We start from the raw sequence: 16,550 nt of genomic DNA, 5'->3' as shown, positions 1-16,550 counted from the left end.
CTATACATATACTCAATTATACATGTACTCAATATATAGACTGTTAGACTGTTTTCATCAGCATTAATCAAGTACACATTTTATCTATATTCACTCCCTTTTGCTAAGGTATGTTAAACTTAAAACAGGATTAAACAAAATCCCATATTTTTGTCTCTTTTTGTCATTTGTATGTGGGACTTGATGTAAGGTGTATTGCTGAGGCCTGGGCCCTTCTGAGAGAGATTGAGGACCCTGGTGATGACATTTTCAAGCACTTTCTTCAGAACTGTGAGGACTTAGGCCTGTACTTGGACCTGAGTTCCTTGTTAACATTGGACAAGGTCTAGCTTTCTTTTCTTTCTGAGCATACATTTTGTTTTGAATCAGATTTTTTCATTTGAATAACAACCCTTAATGTGATGTTACATAAGGAGTGGTACCATATACATTAACATACTGTAGTCATTATAAGGTTAAAAAAAACTTTTATTGACATTTCTATTTTGCTTGCACATTTATGTGTTTGTTTTTTCTATATGAACTAAGACATTGTGCTATGTCCCAGCTCCAGTTCTGGAAGGCCTGTAGGATTGCACATTCAACTGAGCTGGTAGTCTCTGGTTCTAATTAGTACCTTTAAATAATCTACTTGTTCGCTTGTTTAAAAAATACCCTCCTTCAGGTGTAGTGTTCCAATTTCAGCATATAGAACCTGTGTGCAGTCTCTCCTCATCATTTTTTATAAGGAGCTGGTAATATTATTTGTGTGTAAAGAGTTATTAATAAGTAATAAATTCTTGATGAACACACTGAGATGAAAATTACAATTTATCAGACACTTCCCCAACGAGTGATCAGAACCCAGCAGTACTCCCCCATCATGCTTATCCAAGTATTATTAATGTAAATAGGGTTAGAATCAATAGATTCTAGAATAGAACAAAGACAAGGCAAACAACAGAGATGGAAGTGGGCATTCTAAAAATAGCACATTTGGAAGACCACTTTTTTGCAGTAAACACCATTGCTAAGAATTTGGTATATACAATTTTAATGATGCTTTATGTCAGACTAACACTTAAGATGTGACCATGCATAGAGTGTATTTTCACCTGATCTACCTTTTCAGTGTCCTGTATATGAATGGTCATTCTCAAGGAAACAAAGGACATATATTCTTGTAATATATTCAGAAATGCATTAATTTCCAAACTGAAAATTAATCAGATACAGTACCTGATGATATTGGAAAATACAATTTGAACTATTTCTCTTAGATTGATCCGGCTCTGCAAAGAGAAGCTGAACTTGAATCCTTTAGTATAAGACCATGCTGATTTTCAGAGTATCACAGTGGTTGAATTAATTTGATTAAGAGGGTTTTAAAAGAGTGTTAAAGAATTTTAAATCAAATAAAGTGGAGAAAATTACATTAATATTAACCTCCTGAAACCAGACCATAATGACAAAGATTGTTATTTGATTCAGAAGGACATTTCACAAATGTAATTAAAGAAATGTTGCTGTTTTTAAAAGATATCTACTATCTACTTTTAAAAGAGACTTTTTCTCAAGATTGACTTTTTTGTTATATTTCACAGAAATATATGACACAAATTAAAAGAAAGAAAATCAGAACACCTCTTTCATTTGTTCAAGAAGGGTCATCAGTTGACGTCTCTCAGAGAGTGCCGAGCTTAAAAGTAAGAGGTAAGCCAGAGATGAACATTTGCTGTACGTTTTTCTGTTTTGGTTTAATCTTTTGAATGACCTGCTCAAAAAAAATCTTGGGTTTCAGGCAACCCTTACAAAATTTTGTCTGCATTCACATCAATGTAATGGGTCCTGAATGTTAGCCGATACTCTAAAACAATATTGAGGAAGGTATTTTACATACAATATGCAATCTCTATGTTGTAATACAGTATATTTATATAACAAAATAATGTTAAGCTGAACACTTATAAAGAACAACTGCTTAATAAAAGCAAAGGATAATGTTGATCTTATCCCTTTATTGGTGATTGGTTATATTTATTACTGTATATAAAAATAATAAATGACTCAGGGTACATTTTAAACTTAAAACAACACAAATCCCATGCTCATTCTAGTGCTTAAATAAAAATATTTTTATACTTTTCTCTTTTATGGTTTACAGCATTGTATTTCAAGTACAGATCATAAAGCAGCATAAAAACTTTGAATGTTAATGAGCTAATATATTTTACAATAAAAGAATTTAGTTTAGTTACATATACTGTAGATGATGGTCTGACGGAAATCTTTGGAGTTACTCTGAATTTCTAATTGACATTCTGTTTATAGGAACCATTTGTATCTGTAAACTCAGCATCTGTACTTCACACAAACAGTGCGACTAGTTGGGCCAAATGATTTGCATCTTTTCTTATGTTTTTCACATGATTAAATAAAAATTAAAATATAGTAGGTTCACCAAAAAAACAGTGGTGCAGCATCTTTTATAACCTCGTTATTATTCTTACCCAGGACAATCTCCAAAACCGTTTTCTACCTGGCTGTACAGTGCTAGTACATGTGAACCAATGTCTTCAGAGGATTTTTTTATTTTGCTGAAAGAATCCATACGTGAGGTGGAGGAAACAATTTCACCTAACAGGTACAAAGGATATATTTAGGGGATTTTATATAAATAACACTGAAAATATTAGTAGTCCAACAATAACACATTTGAAAGAATGATATCTTATAGTTCCCTGCCATATTCTAGGATATACTGTAATGCTTAGTTTACACGCAAATAATTATGCAGGGGAATGATTTGTAACAAGTACTATTTACCATATGAAGCTCAAGCATCAGAGTCTTGTGATTTGAACAGTGATGTCTTTTCTCCAAGGCAAAACAGAAAAGCTGTCTGGCCGACTTATTTGAAAGAGGAACCACGTGAATCTCAGCTGCAGTTGTCTCTCACCCCTCAAGCACTGAAACACAAAACTCTCAGTCCTTCTCCAACAGTCCTGAGTAGTGCGTTTAATTCAGACTTAAATGAACCGGGTGAGGATGTAACTGTCGAAGAACTGATGTCAGATAAGGTAGAGTAACATATCTAACAGGAACATATATAAAAAGAATAGATTACAGTGTATGTAAGACCTAAAATGAGATTAACATAGTTTCACCCTCCTCACATGTCTTTGAGAAAAGTTATTGGTTTTGATTTTGGTTTGAAGATAAGGGTTCAGTTACTTTAGTTACTTCTAAAACTTCTGGCACAAGTGGAGAATTACATGAGACATAGCTGTTTGGCCTAACTCTATTTTAATTAATTCCTGTGATTTTAGTATTAATGAATAAGTCAATACTTCAGGTTTACTACACTTTTTTTTAAAAAATGTAAGACGCTAAATGTGTGGAACTACCCCCAATGTTGTTGAAGGTGATTCCCTGAGATCCTTCAAGGAACAGCTGGATTGGCTGCTCATATTAATAATCTACAGTACTATCAACTAATGAGCTAGATGGTTCAAACATTATTTAATTTTTTGTAATTTTATTGATTGAATTAGCTGAATGTCTTCTTTTACCCTTTACTTTTTTTATCTTTGAGTACTCACTCATTCCAGTACTTCCCTTTTCCTCTTTCTCCTTGCAGGAGTATCCTGACAACCTGCTTCAAAGAGGCAGCATTAAACCTTCTCTTTCTCAAGAAACCTCCACCTCATCTCCATTGAATAATGGTCAGTTAGACAGTCCAATTTCATCCCAGATCTCAGGATGTTCACTGTTGGATGTATCCTACCTTCTGAATGACAGTGTGTGTGAAGTAGGGTTGGATGGGAACTTGGAGTATGAGTACAAACTCCCTCCTGAGGATTTGGTTCCAGGCCATTGTGATATTCTCTTGTCAAAAGAAAGCAGAACAGCGTCTTTTGCATTAAACAGTGTCAGTAAGGCATCAACTTCTGACTGTGAGTAGGACATCATGATTGTACACATTTTGTTCTTTAATGCTTAAATATTTTCTTCATTAAATACAAATAACGTTACACATAGCCGCAGGTTACCAACAGTTTAGTACTGACTTTTTTATCACAGTGGAAAGAAAAAGGTGCTGAATTTAATATACAGTAGCAAACATTCATCCATGAAGGAGAAGAGAAAGTCAGGTGAATATAATAAAGAAATAACATATTTATTAGTGAATATGTAATTGCATTTCTCAAACACTGATTTAGAATTCACATCCATAGGGAAATTCCACATACCTTGTTTGAACCCTTAATTGAACTATATTTTAAAGGATTTTTCAATTCCTAAACAGAAAGGCAGATTTATATATAGTAGATATTACCATGAACATGCACCAAATACTGGATTTTAGAGCTTTCAGAGAATCTATTTTTTTCAGATCAGAACATCTATGTTTAATTCATGAATTTGAAATGCAGCTTTTAATTCAGGTCATATTTGCAGAAAAATGCTTGCCGTCTACTCAGAATGTAAGGAAAATTTATATTGGGTGAATATTGGGTTGAGAGTGAAAACGACATTTAACACAAAATTTGTTTATGCAAATTATATTACATAAAAAGTATTTCTTATTTTAATGGCCGCTTATTGTATCATCTTATAAACGTTTACTGGTTCAAATCTGGACATTTAAACGATGGCTTCATACCAGTTTCCATTCCCACATATTATAATGTGCTTTCTTGGTGTTTCATTCTCATTTCATCTTAAAATAAATGGAATTAATCATACATAACTAAGTGAAATTGTCATGTTTAGAAATTAACAAAAATATGAATTAAACATATTATCAAGCTGTTCTGCAGTAAATAATATAGATCTAACATGACATCAAAGCAAATAAAGTAGCCCCAAGAAAATAAAAAATACAGTGGATGTTGATTTGGATGACAGACTACATGTTCACAAGACAATGATGTGAACAGGTGTAGCATTTAAACAGTGTATCAAAATACATTCAAGTTATTTACTTATTATTTACTTATTCTAAAGTAAAAATTACACCAGAAAGGTCACATTATTACTTTATTTTTATTTATATTTAATATACTTGTTCACTGAAAATAATGACATCTGTTTTAAACAGCAATGCCTTCCACAGTAACATTTGTTTATTATGTTTAAAAATGTACAGGGAGTATCCAGGAATGCACGAGCTGGGCACAGCCCCATGGAATAGCTAGAGATGGTCTGGTAACAGAAGAGGGTGCTACAGGCTTGGCTGAGGACACAATACAACTTAGGGAAAGGTAATATGAGACTTTTGAAAATACAATTTAACAAAAAAGTACAGAACTAGAATCATAAAAAGTTGAATATGTTATATCTTACACGCATACATTAGCTTACATACAGCATATTGTATATGCTAAATAATTGCTAAATCTGAGTTTATGGCATAACTGGAATCACTTTGATTAAATACTCTGTAGGATTACTAAGTTATTAGCTGTACAGAAATATCTGCAGATTTGTGGCAACATTTCTTTAATTATGATATTTAGAGATCAATTAAGCTTTTTTACACTGTCATTACTGATCAAATTATTTTATGCATGGTATGAATTTAGTCTGAATATTATAATTCTGTTGCCTTAAATTTCTATCTGTATTTAGTTCTTTCATCTGTTTTGGCATTATTAACTGCACCGTTATTCTTGTAGTAACTATTACAACTATTTTTGTCAGACGTGGCAGCAGAATGAACTTGCATCCTCAGACCTACAGCAGTGATGACGATCAGTCTGCTTTCTCTGCCAGTGACAGCCCAGCAGAAAATGAAAACTTCCTGTCACTAGACAAAGGTATTCAGCACGGTTTAATGGTGGTTTTATTTTACTTATTTTACCATTTTTTGCTGTTCCAAACTGCCAAGAGAGATAAATATATTCAAATGTACTTGTGAGCTTTAGCTTCACATACTGTAAATATACAGTATGCATACCTGTATATTGCAGAACTGCAGAAGCTTGCAGAACTGACATTCCCTGCAGGCAGGCTTTGCTACCTGAGTCCTTATGTAGTTTCAAATGATATAGATTAAACATTTTTGAGAATGTTTTAAGAATTTTTAACTTTAAAATGCTGACTAACAGTTAATAAAACCATATAGAATGGTCTTAACTTTGTTTTACAGAAACTGTATATTTTTATCTATACATCTTTTGGTGAAAATATCAACTGTTCTCAGGCTGTGTAATTGAATGATTTAGAGAATGGGCACCAGGTGAAAGAAAAGCATGATTTTTTACAAGTGGCAGATAAAGAATACCAATGCATTTTGCCCTTCTTATTGTTTCTGTTTGTTCCCTTAATCAAAAGTGATTTATGTCGATGGCTCTTCTGCAGCTGGGAAAGAAACAGAGGAGTTGGGGAATGGCACTCCAGTTGAGGACAAAACAAAAGAACTTTCTTTTTCCCAAGATTCATTTTCAAGCAGTAGTTTTGCCTCCCACTCTTTCCTTGATTTGGAGCCTCTACAGGTAATCCACTGGTCCCTGGGCCAAAGCTTGTCTTTTGAGCTGGAGTTTTGGAAATAGTGATAAGTTTCTCCATTGCTCTATGAAATAAAGCAGGGGTGTATTTATAGAGGACTGCACTCCAGCAGGTCAATAACTTGCTTTCAAACTCTTGCAACAAAAGATCTATAGAAAGGTAATAAACTGGACCAATTAAGATAATAATTGCATCAGTTAGGTAGTTAAGTGCTTGTGTAGGCTAAACATCCACAGAAACCCTCCAGGTGTGGAGCTGTGTACATATAACTTAATGTTGGCTTTTCTTAATGGATTGTTTATTTTTCTTCTCCATCAATTTTGACCTTTGTCAAAAAAAGCTGAAAAGCTGCACTGTTTAGTTGTTTCATTAAACTATAGAACACCACACACATTCAGTGTATTTAATGGAGTAAAACAGAAAAGTAGATAACCTATTGCCCATTACCATGTATTTGTGTTTAAGGCACTAAATAAGATGTAAATTTGTGTTACACAGAGAGCTACAGATGGACTGGCTCAGAAGGAAAAGATGGAACGGCACAGAAGAGATTCCCAGGAAGCAGTTGACCAGCCAGAGATCCTCACTTCCTGTGAATTTACTGAGACTATGCAGAGCTTCTTCAGTGACTATTATGAAAACAGTTACCTCGATGATAGTGAAGATGAAAGCCAAAGTGCCCCCAGTTCACCAGAAAGAAAAGTTTCAATAGGCAGGGAACACTTTCGAAAGACCTCCCTCTTGGTCACTGAGTCTGAAATTAAAGCTTCGGAGAGGTTTAAAAAGATCTTTTCACTGCAGGATACTCCGCTTTTTATTCCACCCCCTAGAACAGTGAGACAGACACACCCACAGGGCTCTAGGGCTTTTCTGTCTTTCAGGGGAAGCCGTGACCCTGCACTTCCGCACCTTCTGTCAGAAACACCCACTGACAAATGTCAGAGTGGAAGGCCTCACAAGAAAGAGGCAATATGTTTCAAAACTACATCTGACCGACTAGGTCACTGCAAGCTGGGCAGCTGGTGGAAGCAAGCTTTAGAAACCAGAAGAGCATCATCAGGGCTCCTGCCTGCAATCGATCAATTTTCTAGCACATCACCAGGTAATGCTTGTTTTTTTCTCAGCTTTATACTGATACTTCTCCATTCACATGAAAAAAGGTCCTACTGTATTCACTTTGGGAATTTGGCTGCTTGAGTTACTAGTTTAGTAACTAGAGTTACGAAAGTTCTGCAAGCTTTTGAAATAGCCTTTAAAGGAATGCAAATCTAGATTCTGCAGGTCTCCCTGTTGAATTTCAGAGTTGTGACAGATAGAAAGTCCTCTCAGTTTTCTTTTCAATTTCAACAACTTGTGACTTATTTGAATCACTCAATGAGTCGATTGGCCTTAATCGCCATTTGTTTCCTGGTCGTCCTGGTCTTCAGTATTCAGAATTCAGTTCTCTTTAAAACTTGCAGGGCTGTTACGTTCCAAGTCCGGGAATGTTTTAGAAGCTCCCTGAAGTCCAATGGCATCTTCTGCATTAAAGTAAATCCAGTAGTAAAGGCAATTGGAAAACACATTCCTTTCAACTCTGGGATGGAGTGGCATCCTGTCCAGGCTCCAACACAACCCTGTATTTAATAAAAGCAGTTAGAAAATGAATGGATGGATTGCTTTCAGTTAGCACTTACATTATGTAGTCAATGAGCTAAATGCACTGTAACTTATGAGAAATGTTACTTTCAAATTTAGTGCCTGTGCAATTTTTTAAGTTAGCGATTCAATTATGTGCAACATAAACCAAGTTATTTTCTCCTCTTTTTGGAACCCTTATATAACTATTAATTATTTTAAATGGCAATATCAGGAATCTTGTTCTAAATGATTACATCAGTAATTCCTTGTTACAAGACTGTCCACATTTGAGATCTTGGTTAAAATATCAGAGTTTTTATCATAGTTATTTGTAAAAATATTTCTTTCTAATTAAGAAACCTGTATTTTGCATCTTGGAATAGATTTAAACTGAAAATATCTCCTCATTCCAGTCCAACTGTATCTATATAATGAATGATTCCAGGAAAGGATTGATGTGATTATATTTGCCAAAATGCACCTTTGTAATTGTGAATAACTTAGCAGGTGATTATTTTAAAATGAATTGAAGCTCATGCCCCAGGTGTGCATTAATGCTCAAAACCCAATGGTTTAAAGCTTAGGTAATCATATGTGCCATGCTTTATGAATAATAAAAAGGGACTTAAGAGGAAAAATGAAGCTTTGTGGATTTAGATTAATGAAGTATGATTGAGTGGCTTAAATATTTTTTTTTGTTCTTAGAGTTTCATTATTTCATTTATTTCATAATACATACTGCATACTACACCCAGTGTATATACCAATGACTATACCGTTTTTAACAGAAATGCAGGAAGAACAAAAAGGTTCTAAAGGTTACCTTTTCTGGAGCCACTATTTCTAAAGTAGGAGAAATCAACATGCATTAGAGCAAACAGGAATATTGTTACAACGCAGTAAACATGATAACATCTGCTTCACCAAAGTGATCAAAATGTCATGGCTTCAGACTTCTAAATCAAGCCTCGTGATATCCTGTATTATTTTCCCTATAAAAGTCTAAGCTTGTTTTTTTAACTGCCTTAGTCTTAAAGAAATGGTGAAAGAAGCCTTAGGGAGGGAAGAGGTGTAGTTGTCAGTACACGTTCTTTCATTTTATACATCACTCAGCAACACTGTAAGATGACCCAAATCAGGGTAAGCATGGCAGTGGTGTCAGCCAGCTGTCTATTCAGCTCACGTACTGTACTAGGTGATGGTTCGAGGAGTTGTTAGTAATCGCTGGGAATTTACCCATTAATGTCTTCAAAGAAAACTGATAGCATTTCTAATAGCACACTTATATAAAAGAGAAAAAAATTAATATCAGTAAGTATATATTTCTCCACCCATGATTGTGTTGCTGCCCAGGAATATTAACTTGGTTTCTTTGTAATAATCCTCTCTGTGGGGAAGATTCATTGTAACTTCCATTTCCATGTATATTGATGAAGTGTCTTATTAAGGAAGGACATATTAATATGGATGAGGAGGCATTCTAGATAGTAGAAATGCTAATCATTCTGGGGATGGGAAGCAATAGTTTCAGGTCTTGTCTCAAATTGGATAGGTTAAGTTTGCATGACTGTCCACTTGAACACATGGTTGTTTATTGTCTGCTCTGCATTGTCTCAAGTCCTGAAGAGGCTTATCAGAATGCAGAATGGCTGCTGAGAATAAACTTGGGCATATGCACTCTGAAGGGCACAGAGAAAGACACTTAGAAGGTCCTGTTAAGCAGCTCACAGGAAACAGTAATGGAACTGCAGATGGAATGTGTATCTTTTAAAAAATGATCATCACAATACAGTCTGCTAATGCAATAAATATAATTCAATTTGTCTGCAAAATCTTAATTAGAATACTGTCATAGAACAGAAAGATACCTCATTATTATGACTGGAAAAGAGAATGAAAATAAGTTCGAACACAACATATTATTGCCAGCATTTTTAAATCCTTACATCAGAATTTCTTTGGAGTATTTTTCCCAGTGTGCAGGTAGGCTGCATTTGTCAATGACATGGTATGTGACTTGATTGAAAATGTCAGGCTCTACAAAGCAGCTGTTGAAGCTGGCATCTAGCATATGGCACACATGTTTTCTTCTGTGGAGACAGTGTAGTAGGTCCCTTTCACTTTCTACCAGCTGTTATGAGTAGTTCGTAAGCTCCCTATCTGATAACTCATAAACATTAATCAGTCACTCAGATGATGGCACAGGACCTATTGTTTCTGTGTTACCTAACATTCAGGGTGGCATGCAGTGAGGTCAGCAATGGAACTATCCCTAATGAAAATCTGGATTCTGCTTGATGGATGCTTGCCTGTTGCTGTCATCTCAGGAAGGCAGCTGTGCACAAATGTGACTCAGGTGCAGAGAAGAGGCAACGGTCCTTCCTCAAGGCTGTAGGTGCCCAGCTGTTATGATCCTGAGTCCCATCTGCTGAAGGAAAAATGAAAGGGGGGGGGGGGGATTTATCATGATCTGTCATGCTGCTTATTGACTAATGAAAGGACCCCTGTCTTTCTGAAATGGGTGCATGCCACTGGTACAGTCCTTGCCAGATGGGTATCTGTTTAGCCATGCAAATTGTCACTGCTTTCTTCCCTGAATTTGACTGTGGAACTGGGAAAGCTAGTCCCTGAGCAGAGTGATGTGTATTTTCTTTTACAGAATTCTTAAATTTTCATTTACCTCCTGCAGGTTTTATGTTATCATGGTTGCCACTCTAGTACCAATTTTGTACTTTTTTGTAAAATTAATTTCTGAAATGAATTATTTTATTAGATGTATATGTAGCAGAGCTAGTTCGGACACGGTGATGTCATTGTCCTCCGTGCGTGTAGCAGGGACCTCAGCTGCCTGGGCTGAAGGAGGTCTCCTTTAGCTCATGCGGCTGGTTTCCTGTTGCGTTCCCGATTTTGTGCCCCAGGTGTTGCGGGATGGAACAGCGGAGGGCACGAGCCCATGTGGAACCATGATGGTCACATATACGCCTTTAATCATTTTTATTCCTTATATATATATATTTATTCCATATATATTCCTTTTATGCTTTATGCTTAATATAGAAAGCCATCTAGACATGCTTCTAAACAGCTAAGTTGAATAATCTTGCTGAAAAAAGAGTCTTGCATTATTGCTTTCTGTTCCTTATCCAAATGAATTGGATTTGCATAAATATATTATAAAGCAAAACCTTTTGCTGCATTTAATTGTAGAACGTTTGTCTTTCAGAATCTTTTATTTTATTCAGAATCTTTTATTCTACAGCATCACATTTAACACTATATCTAAAACTTGAGGCATGAAATACAACAGGTTGGTTTTTTGTCTAGAATGAATTTTAAAAATCCTGGGCAATCTGAAAAGCTAGTTTTTCTAGGTCCACACACACGTGTTTTTCCCCTTAAGATTTGACAAAGATCTTGAAGAAAGAGCAGGTACAGAACCTACAGTGCACTGCAGTTACATTGCATCATGTTATGGGAGCCATTCATGACTCCCATGAAGTGCGTAGTTTAGGACCCTATGCAGACGGTATAATCAGGAAGAGACTGGAAAAGGGCTACAGGGAAAACACGGTCAGGAATAGAAGGGATGGCGAACATGGGGCGTTGCTGACAGTGATCCAGGTGTATGGGGGGAGCACAGGCAGACGAGTCAGAACGAGGGAAGTCCAAGCGGGAAACCAAGGCGCAATCCAGGGTCCAAGTGCTGGGAGGTTCATCCAAGACAAATGATTAAACCGGGAATAGGATCAGGAACAGGAACAAGGAAGTTGAAAACTAGGCCAGGAGCTCCGAGCCCTGGACTCAGCTGATCAGGACACCGTTTGGAAGCCTATGCCCTCAAGTTGCGGTTTGCGGGGTGACTTGGTGCAAGGTGGGTCTCCGGGCCTCCAGGCCTCAGGGCCTCCGAGTATCCGTCTTCCAGTGCAGAGCCTTGAGCTTCGGGGGCACAAGGTTTAAATAATACAGGGAACAAGGGGCAGGTGAATGTAATAATGAAAATAAAATACAAAAGGGTCGGAGCACCCTCTTGAGGAGGGATGATGTTCGTGACACATCAATGTGCTGTTTGACCTGAGAAAGTGAAAGTGCTAAATACACAAGACAAAGGTTAATGCCAGTTAATTCAATCTATTTTAATCATTTGCCTTTCAAAAAGGTCTTGGAGTGTGAAGATTGTATTCTTTAGACGCTGAATGTAAATATATTCTGAATATACTGTGTTATGGTGTTGACTTCAGGTGTAAAGATCTGGACTCACAGAGTTGGTCTTTTTGGAGGTGATAAGCTGTGGTTTAATCCTTTTCTAAGTCTGTATTCCCCTATTTAATATCACAGTGATCTGTGCTCACCCGATCACTGCTATTTCTATGACCTGGCTGTGAAGTGGCTGAGCTACAACATTTATTGATAAGTGAAGAAAAGATTACCACTTATCACAAAACAGGAATCAGAAAATGTCAGTAGAATTTGATTCTATGTTCTAGATTAAACAAATTAAAATCAGTTTACTATAAGTGTCTTCAAAATTAACTCTAGTGTACGAATCACACACTACTGTTGCTGTTGCTTTGAGACTATTTTTCTTTAGCCTGAGTTTATTTCTTTTATATGAGAAAAATAATGGCCACAAATCATACTGGCAAAGATCAGTGATTGTCCATAAGTAGCAAAACATTTAGTGGATTTTTAACATGTTAAATATTTATGTTTTTTTTTTTTATTTCACTTAGATAAAAATGCTTCATTTCTCTCTGGCAAACCTCTGTCATGCAGTCAGGGGAGCTTCTTCCATCCAATACCAAACCAGAAAGCTGAAAAATGGGAAGCAAAACAGGTAAATGCATTTCTTAGATGTATTCTAGGAATGTCTGTCTGGAAAACGTTTCCTTAACATCATCATTTTTTTAACATGTCCTCTTATTTTCAAGTGAAAATTTTCAGAATTAACTGAAACTTTTATTATGCATTTAGCATGAAAAGACATCTGAAGTTCTACTATGTTTATTGGTTTACTGCTCTTTTGTCTGAGAAAAACTGTATTGTGGTGGCAATCTAGGTATGTAACATTAAACAGACATCTCAAGAGTGAATTTGCCAGCTTTAATCTCGAAATCGAAATTACTTATCACATGTAATCTTCACATATAATTTCAGTTGGATCTTCAAATAACATTAAAAATACAATAACACAGCTTCTATGTGAACTCTTGCATAAAGTGCACTGTGATCCCATTCCATATGCATAGCACTACCCTTGTATGGAATTCATTAACATGCAGGACAACTATTATTAAAGTGTGTTCATTGTGAAAAGCAGCAGGAGGCTTCATAGCTGCCTTAGGAAATGCAAACAGTAATTAATCAAATAGCATTGGAAGTAATTTTGAACATGGCATATTTGCTAATAAATACCAGAGTCCCTAGCCATGTGTTATTGAAAATTAAGGCTGGGAGGTTGAGATGTGATTTATTTCTACTCTTTACACTTATGACACCAATATAAAGTTCCATGTGCAATGTATAATAATATGGATATGTGTATGTCAGAAACACAGAATGATTTGTATAAGAACGGGCAAAGATTGGGATGATTGTTGTTTTGGTTTGAATTAGAAAGATTCAAGCTGTCAATAACTAAAAATCTAGCTATATTTTAATACAATGTTCAAGTGTTTAGTGAGAACCTAATGTTGCATGAGGTGCAATTCAGGTACTACATTGCCTATTATTTAACATTAACTGCATGTAATTTGTATGAGACTGATCTGTAATGATACAGGAACAGAAAATCTGATCTGCAAATGGCATTTTAGCTCTCTTTAGCTCTCCAAAAACTAAAAGAAAACGTGCAGAGCTATATTTTCCTTATTTTATTTTCAATACTATAAACATCAGAAGATGAAAGAATGGTTGGTAAATAAAATTACCTAAATCCCAAAGAACCTTAGCACCTCATTTTGTGACAAGAGGCAATTCTGAGGCAATAGTCATGATTCTCATCCTTTTGAAATTAATAGAATTTGGTCTGTGAGTTAACGTATTTGATAAAAGCATCAAATAAGCAGAAGGATATCAGGGAAAAAAACATGAATGGTTATTTAATAGAACGAGACATGGAAAAGGGGGCTTTATTTAACTTTATATGATTGCCAGCAGGTGACAGTGTTGCCCAAGGCTCTGTTTTGGAGTGACTTCATGTTTCCACTCCATAGCTACTCCACCCAAAACATCTTAATGCTGCAGGATTTTTTTTTCTTCTCACAATCTAGGCACTTGCAGCATTTGTTCAGTTTCATCCAGTGAATTAATACAAACTCATATTAACATTGGGGTTGGCACATAGATCATGATAAACCTTACCTTAAACTATGTTTTAATATTGTTTTGAATTTTAAAATAACTCTTTATTTTCGTAACAATTAATTGAAAAACAATCAAATATTAAATGTTCCAAAATAGCTTTACAGAGCTCATACAACTTAATGAGGTATTATGGAGGCTACCATTATGATTTTAAGAATTGTAATATGCCTTGCATATGGATAATTAGTTTATTGCTCTAATTAGTGAGTGAGAGTCATGGAGACTGTCAGCGAAATTATACACATCAAATACAATTAAGGTAATGTCCAAATGATAATGATGATGATGATGAAATTATATTAATATATTTTGTGATACATTGTGTGTAAATTTTAGAGGAAGTCAGATCACTATATTGAATTGATCTTTTTTAAAGTGATGTTGTGCAGAATTGCAATAATATACTGTAAATATGGCACTTCTCTAAAATATATGATGTGTACACTAAACACGGTTACCATAAGAATATGGTCTTGGGTAAAAAGCATATTTACTTCAGGTACCGGGTATGCACAATATATATTATTTATTGTATAAAATAGCTGACACTAGCACAGAATTTACTTTTGAAAAAGAAAAGGATATTTTTTTAATATTGGAGGGTAGCAAAATTCATTAAATGTGATGTATGACCATAAATTGTTTTGTTGGTCTCTTTGAAAGCTTTGTCATCAATCTAACAGATAGCTTTACCTGTCGCTGGCTGTAATTCGAGGATGCCACAGGACGTTGATGGATAATATGTTGATCATTAGATTCTTAGAGATGAAAAAAAAAACATTAAATTGTCCCATGATTTACTTTGCTTTAAAAATGGGCACTTAAATTATAATCCCCTGTGTTATCTTCACCCAGTAAAGCATGCCAGTCATTTAAAAACATGCTCTATTCTCATTTCCATTAAGTGCAGCATACAATTTTGCATTTCTCTTTATGTGTCTCAGATTTTGGTTTTAATGGATCTCTCCATCTCACATCTAATCTTTGTAAAGGTGAATCTTTGAGTCATCATCAGGCTGATAATTGACTGTCTTAAATTTTATTTCATAACAATGAAAATACTAATATGGTATGCTTAGATTATATTAACTTTTTAAACTTATTTTACATCTACTGTAACTGATTTACAATAACCATTATTCACATTTTTCAAAAATTAATATGGAAACAACAAAATAACACAGATTCATTACTAACTTACCTGTTGTGCTCTGTAGAATCTCAAGAAATATTTTTAATGAGGTTTCCCAAAACAATTGGCAAGGAGCCAAAGAACTTTTTATTTTGTGCTACTGTACATTGGTAATGTGTTACTCTTGTGATTTATCCCTGATTAAAATTTGTTTTAAAATTCAAACACTCCTTCTGTTGGCTATTAAATCTGTTAACATCTGGCTGGCCATTAAAAACTTTTGGACTATATATTGTTGAATAACGTACTCCAGGCATTCATGGTGTTAATCTGAATCATGGAGTTACGTATTTTTGGCAAATAATAGTCCATTGGTACATTACCAGTGCAATGTTTCTGTCAAGTTACCAAGTTAGCTATGTTTTCTTTAAAGAATATTTTATTGGCAGTTAATTGACAGTATTTTAGTGTCTATTTTTTTAGTATTTTGTTTTTTGTTTTGTTTTTTAATTCTCAAAGAACTTTGATGCATCTGTGAAAAACCGTGGAAAATAAATGCTGCATTGTGTGTACAATGTATGAAAAATGAATAATTCAACCTTGTTTTTCTTTCATTGTCCAAAATGGGATTAAAAAACAAAATAAACGCTGCAGAAAATAGACAGTATGTGAGGGAACAGGGAACAAGATGTAATTCAGTGCAAATCGGAATCCCTGAAAAATTAACCCTTTGAGGCTAATTATTCATGACCAAACCTGTGTAATTTTTTTCCTTACAAGAAGCGAAGCAGAAACAATGGGGAAGAAAATCTTTCTTCTTAAGGTGGACATGGGGCATAATAATTTCTTTTTGAACACCGAAAAGGAAAAGATGTAATTAAAATATCAATGAAAGCTAAGCTAGAGAAATCGTTTATTGGACCAAGGTGGATAAAGATAGTTT

General features: G+C 35.1%; 1 protein-coding gene across 9 annotated transcripts in view; it reads left to right on the top strand.

The window, feature by feature from the left end:
* LOC107077789 (protein ELYS-like) overlaps positions 1 to 16,550 on the top strand; it is a 34,785-nt gene that overhangs the window by 16,353 nt on the left and 1,882 nt on the right. For 7 of the 9 annotated variants that reach the window (XM_069193327.1, XM_069193329.1, XM_069193330.1 and 4 more), the window contains 10 exons: positions 191 to 323; positions 1,584 to 1,692; positions 2,494 to 2,623; positions 2,864 to 3,059; positions 3,620 to 3,935; positions 5,132 to 5,246; positions 5,686 to 5,801; positions 6,319 to 6,479; positions 6,991 to 7,594; positions 12,843 to 12,946. In XM_069193327.1, the coding sequence (XP_069049428.1) occupies positions 191 to 323; positions 1,584 to 1,692; positions 2,494 to 2,623; positions 2,864 to 3,059; positions 3,620 to 3,935; positions 5,132 to 5,246; positions 5,686 to 5,801; positions 6,319 to 6,479; positions 6,991 to 7,594; positions 12,843 to 12,946 (1,984 nt within the window). The remainder of the gene's footprint in view (positions 1 to 190; positions 324 to 1,583; positions 1,693 to 2,493; positions 2,624 to 2,863; positions 3,060 to 3,619; positions 3,936 to 5,131; positions 5,247 to 5,685; positions 5,802 to 6,318; positions 6,480 to 6,990; positions 7,595 to 12,842; positions 12,947 to 16,550) is intronic. The other 2 variants (XM_069193332.1, XM_069193328.1) reach the window with 2 other exon arrangements.

This window comes from Lepisosteus oculatus, chromosome 8 (genome assembly GCF_040954835.1).
Source record: "Lepisosteus oculatus isolate fLepOcu1 chromosome 8, fLepOcu1.hap2, whole genome shotgun sequence".
Lineage (NCBI taxonomy): Eukaryota > Metazoa > Chordata > Actinopteri > Semionotiformes > Lepisosteidae > Lepisosteus > Lepisosteus oculatus.
The sequence above is the reverse complement of the archived record's forward strand: the minus strand, read 5'-3'. Positions and strand labels throughout refer to the sequence as shown.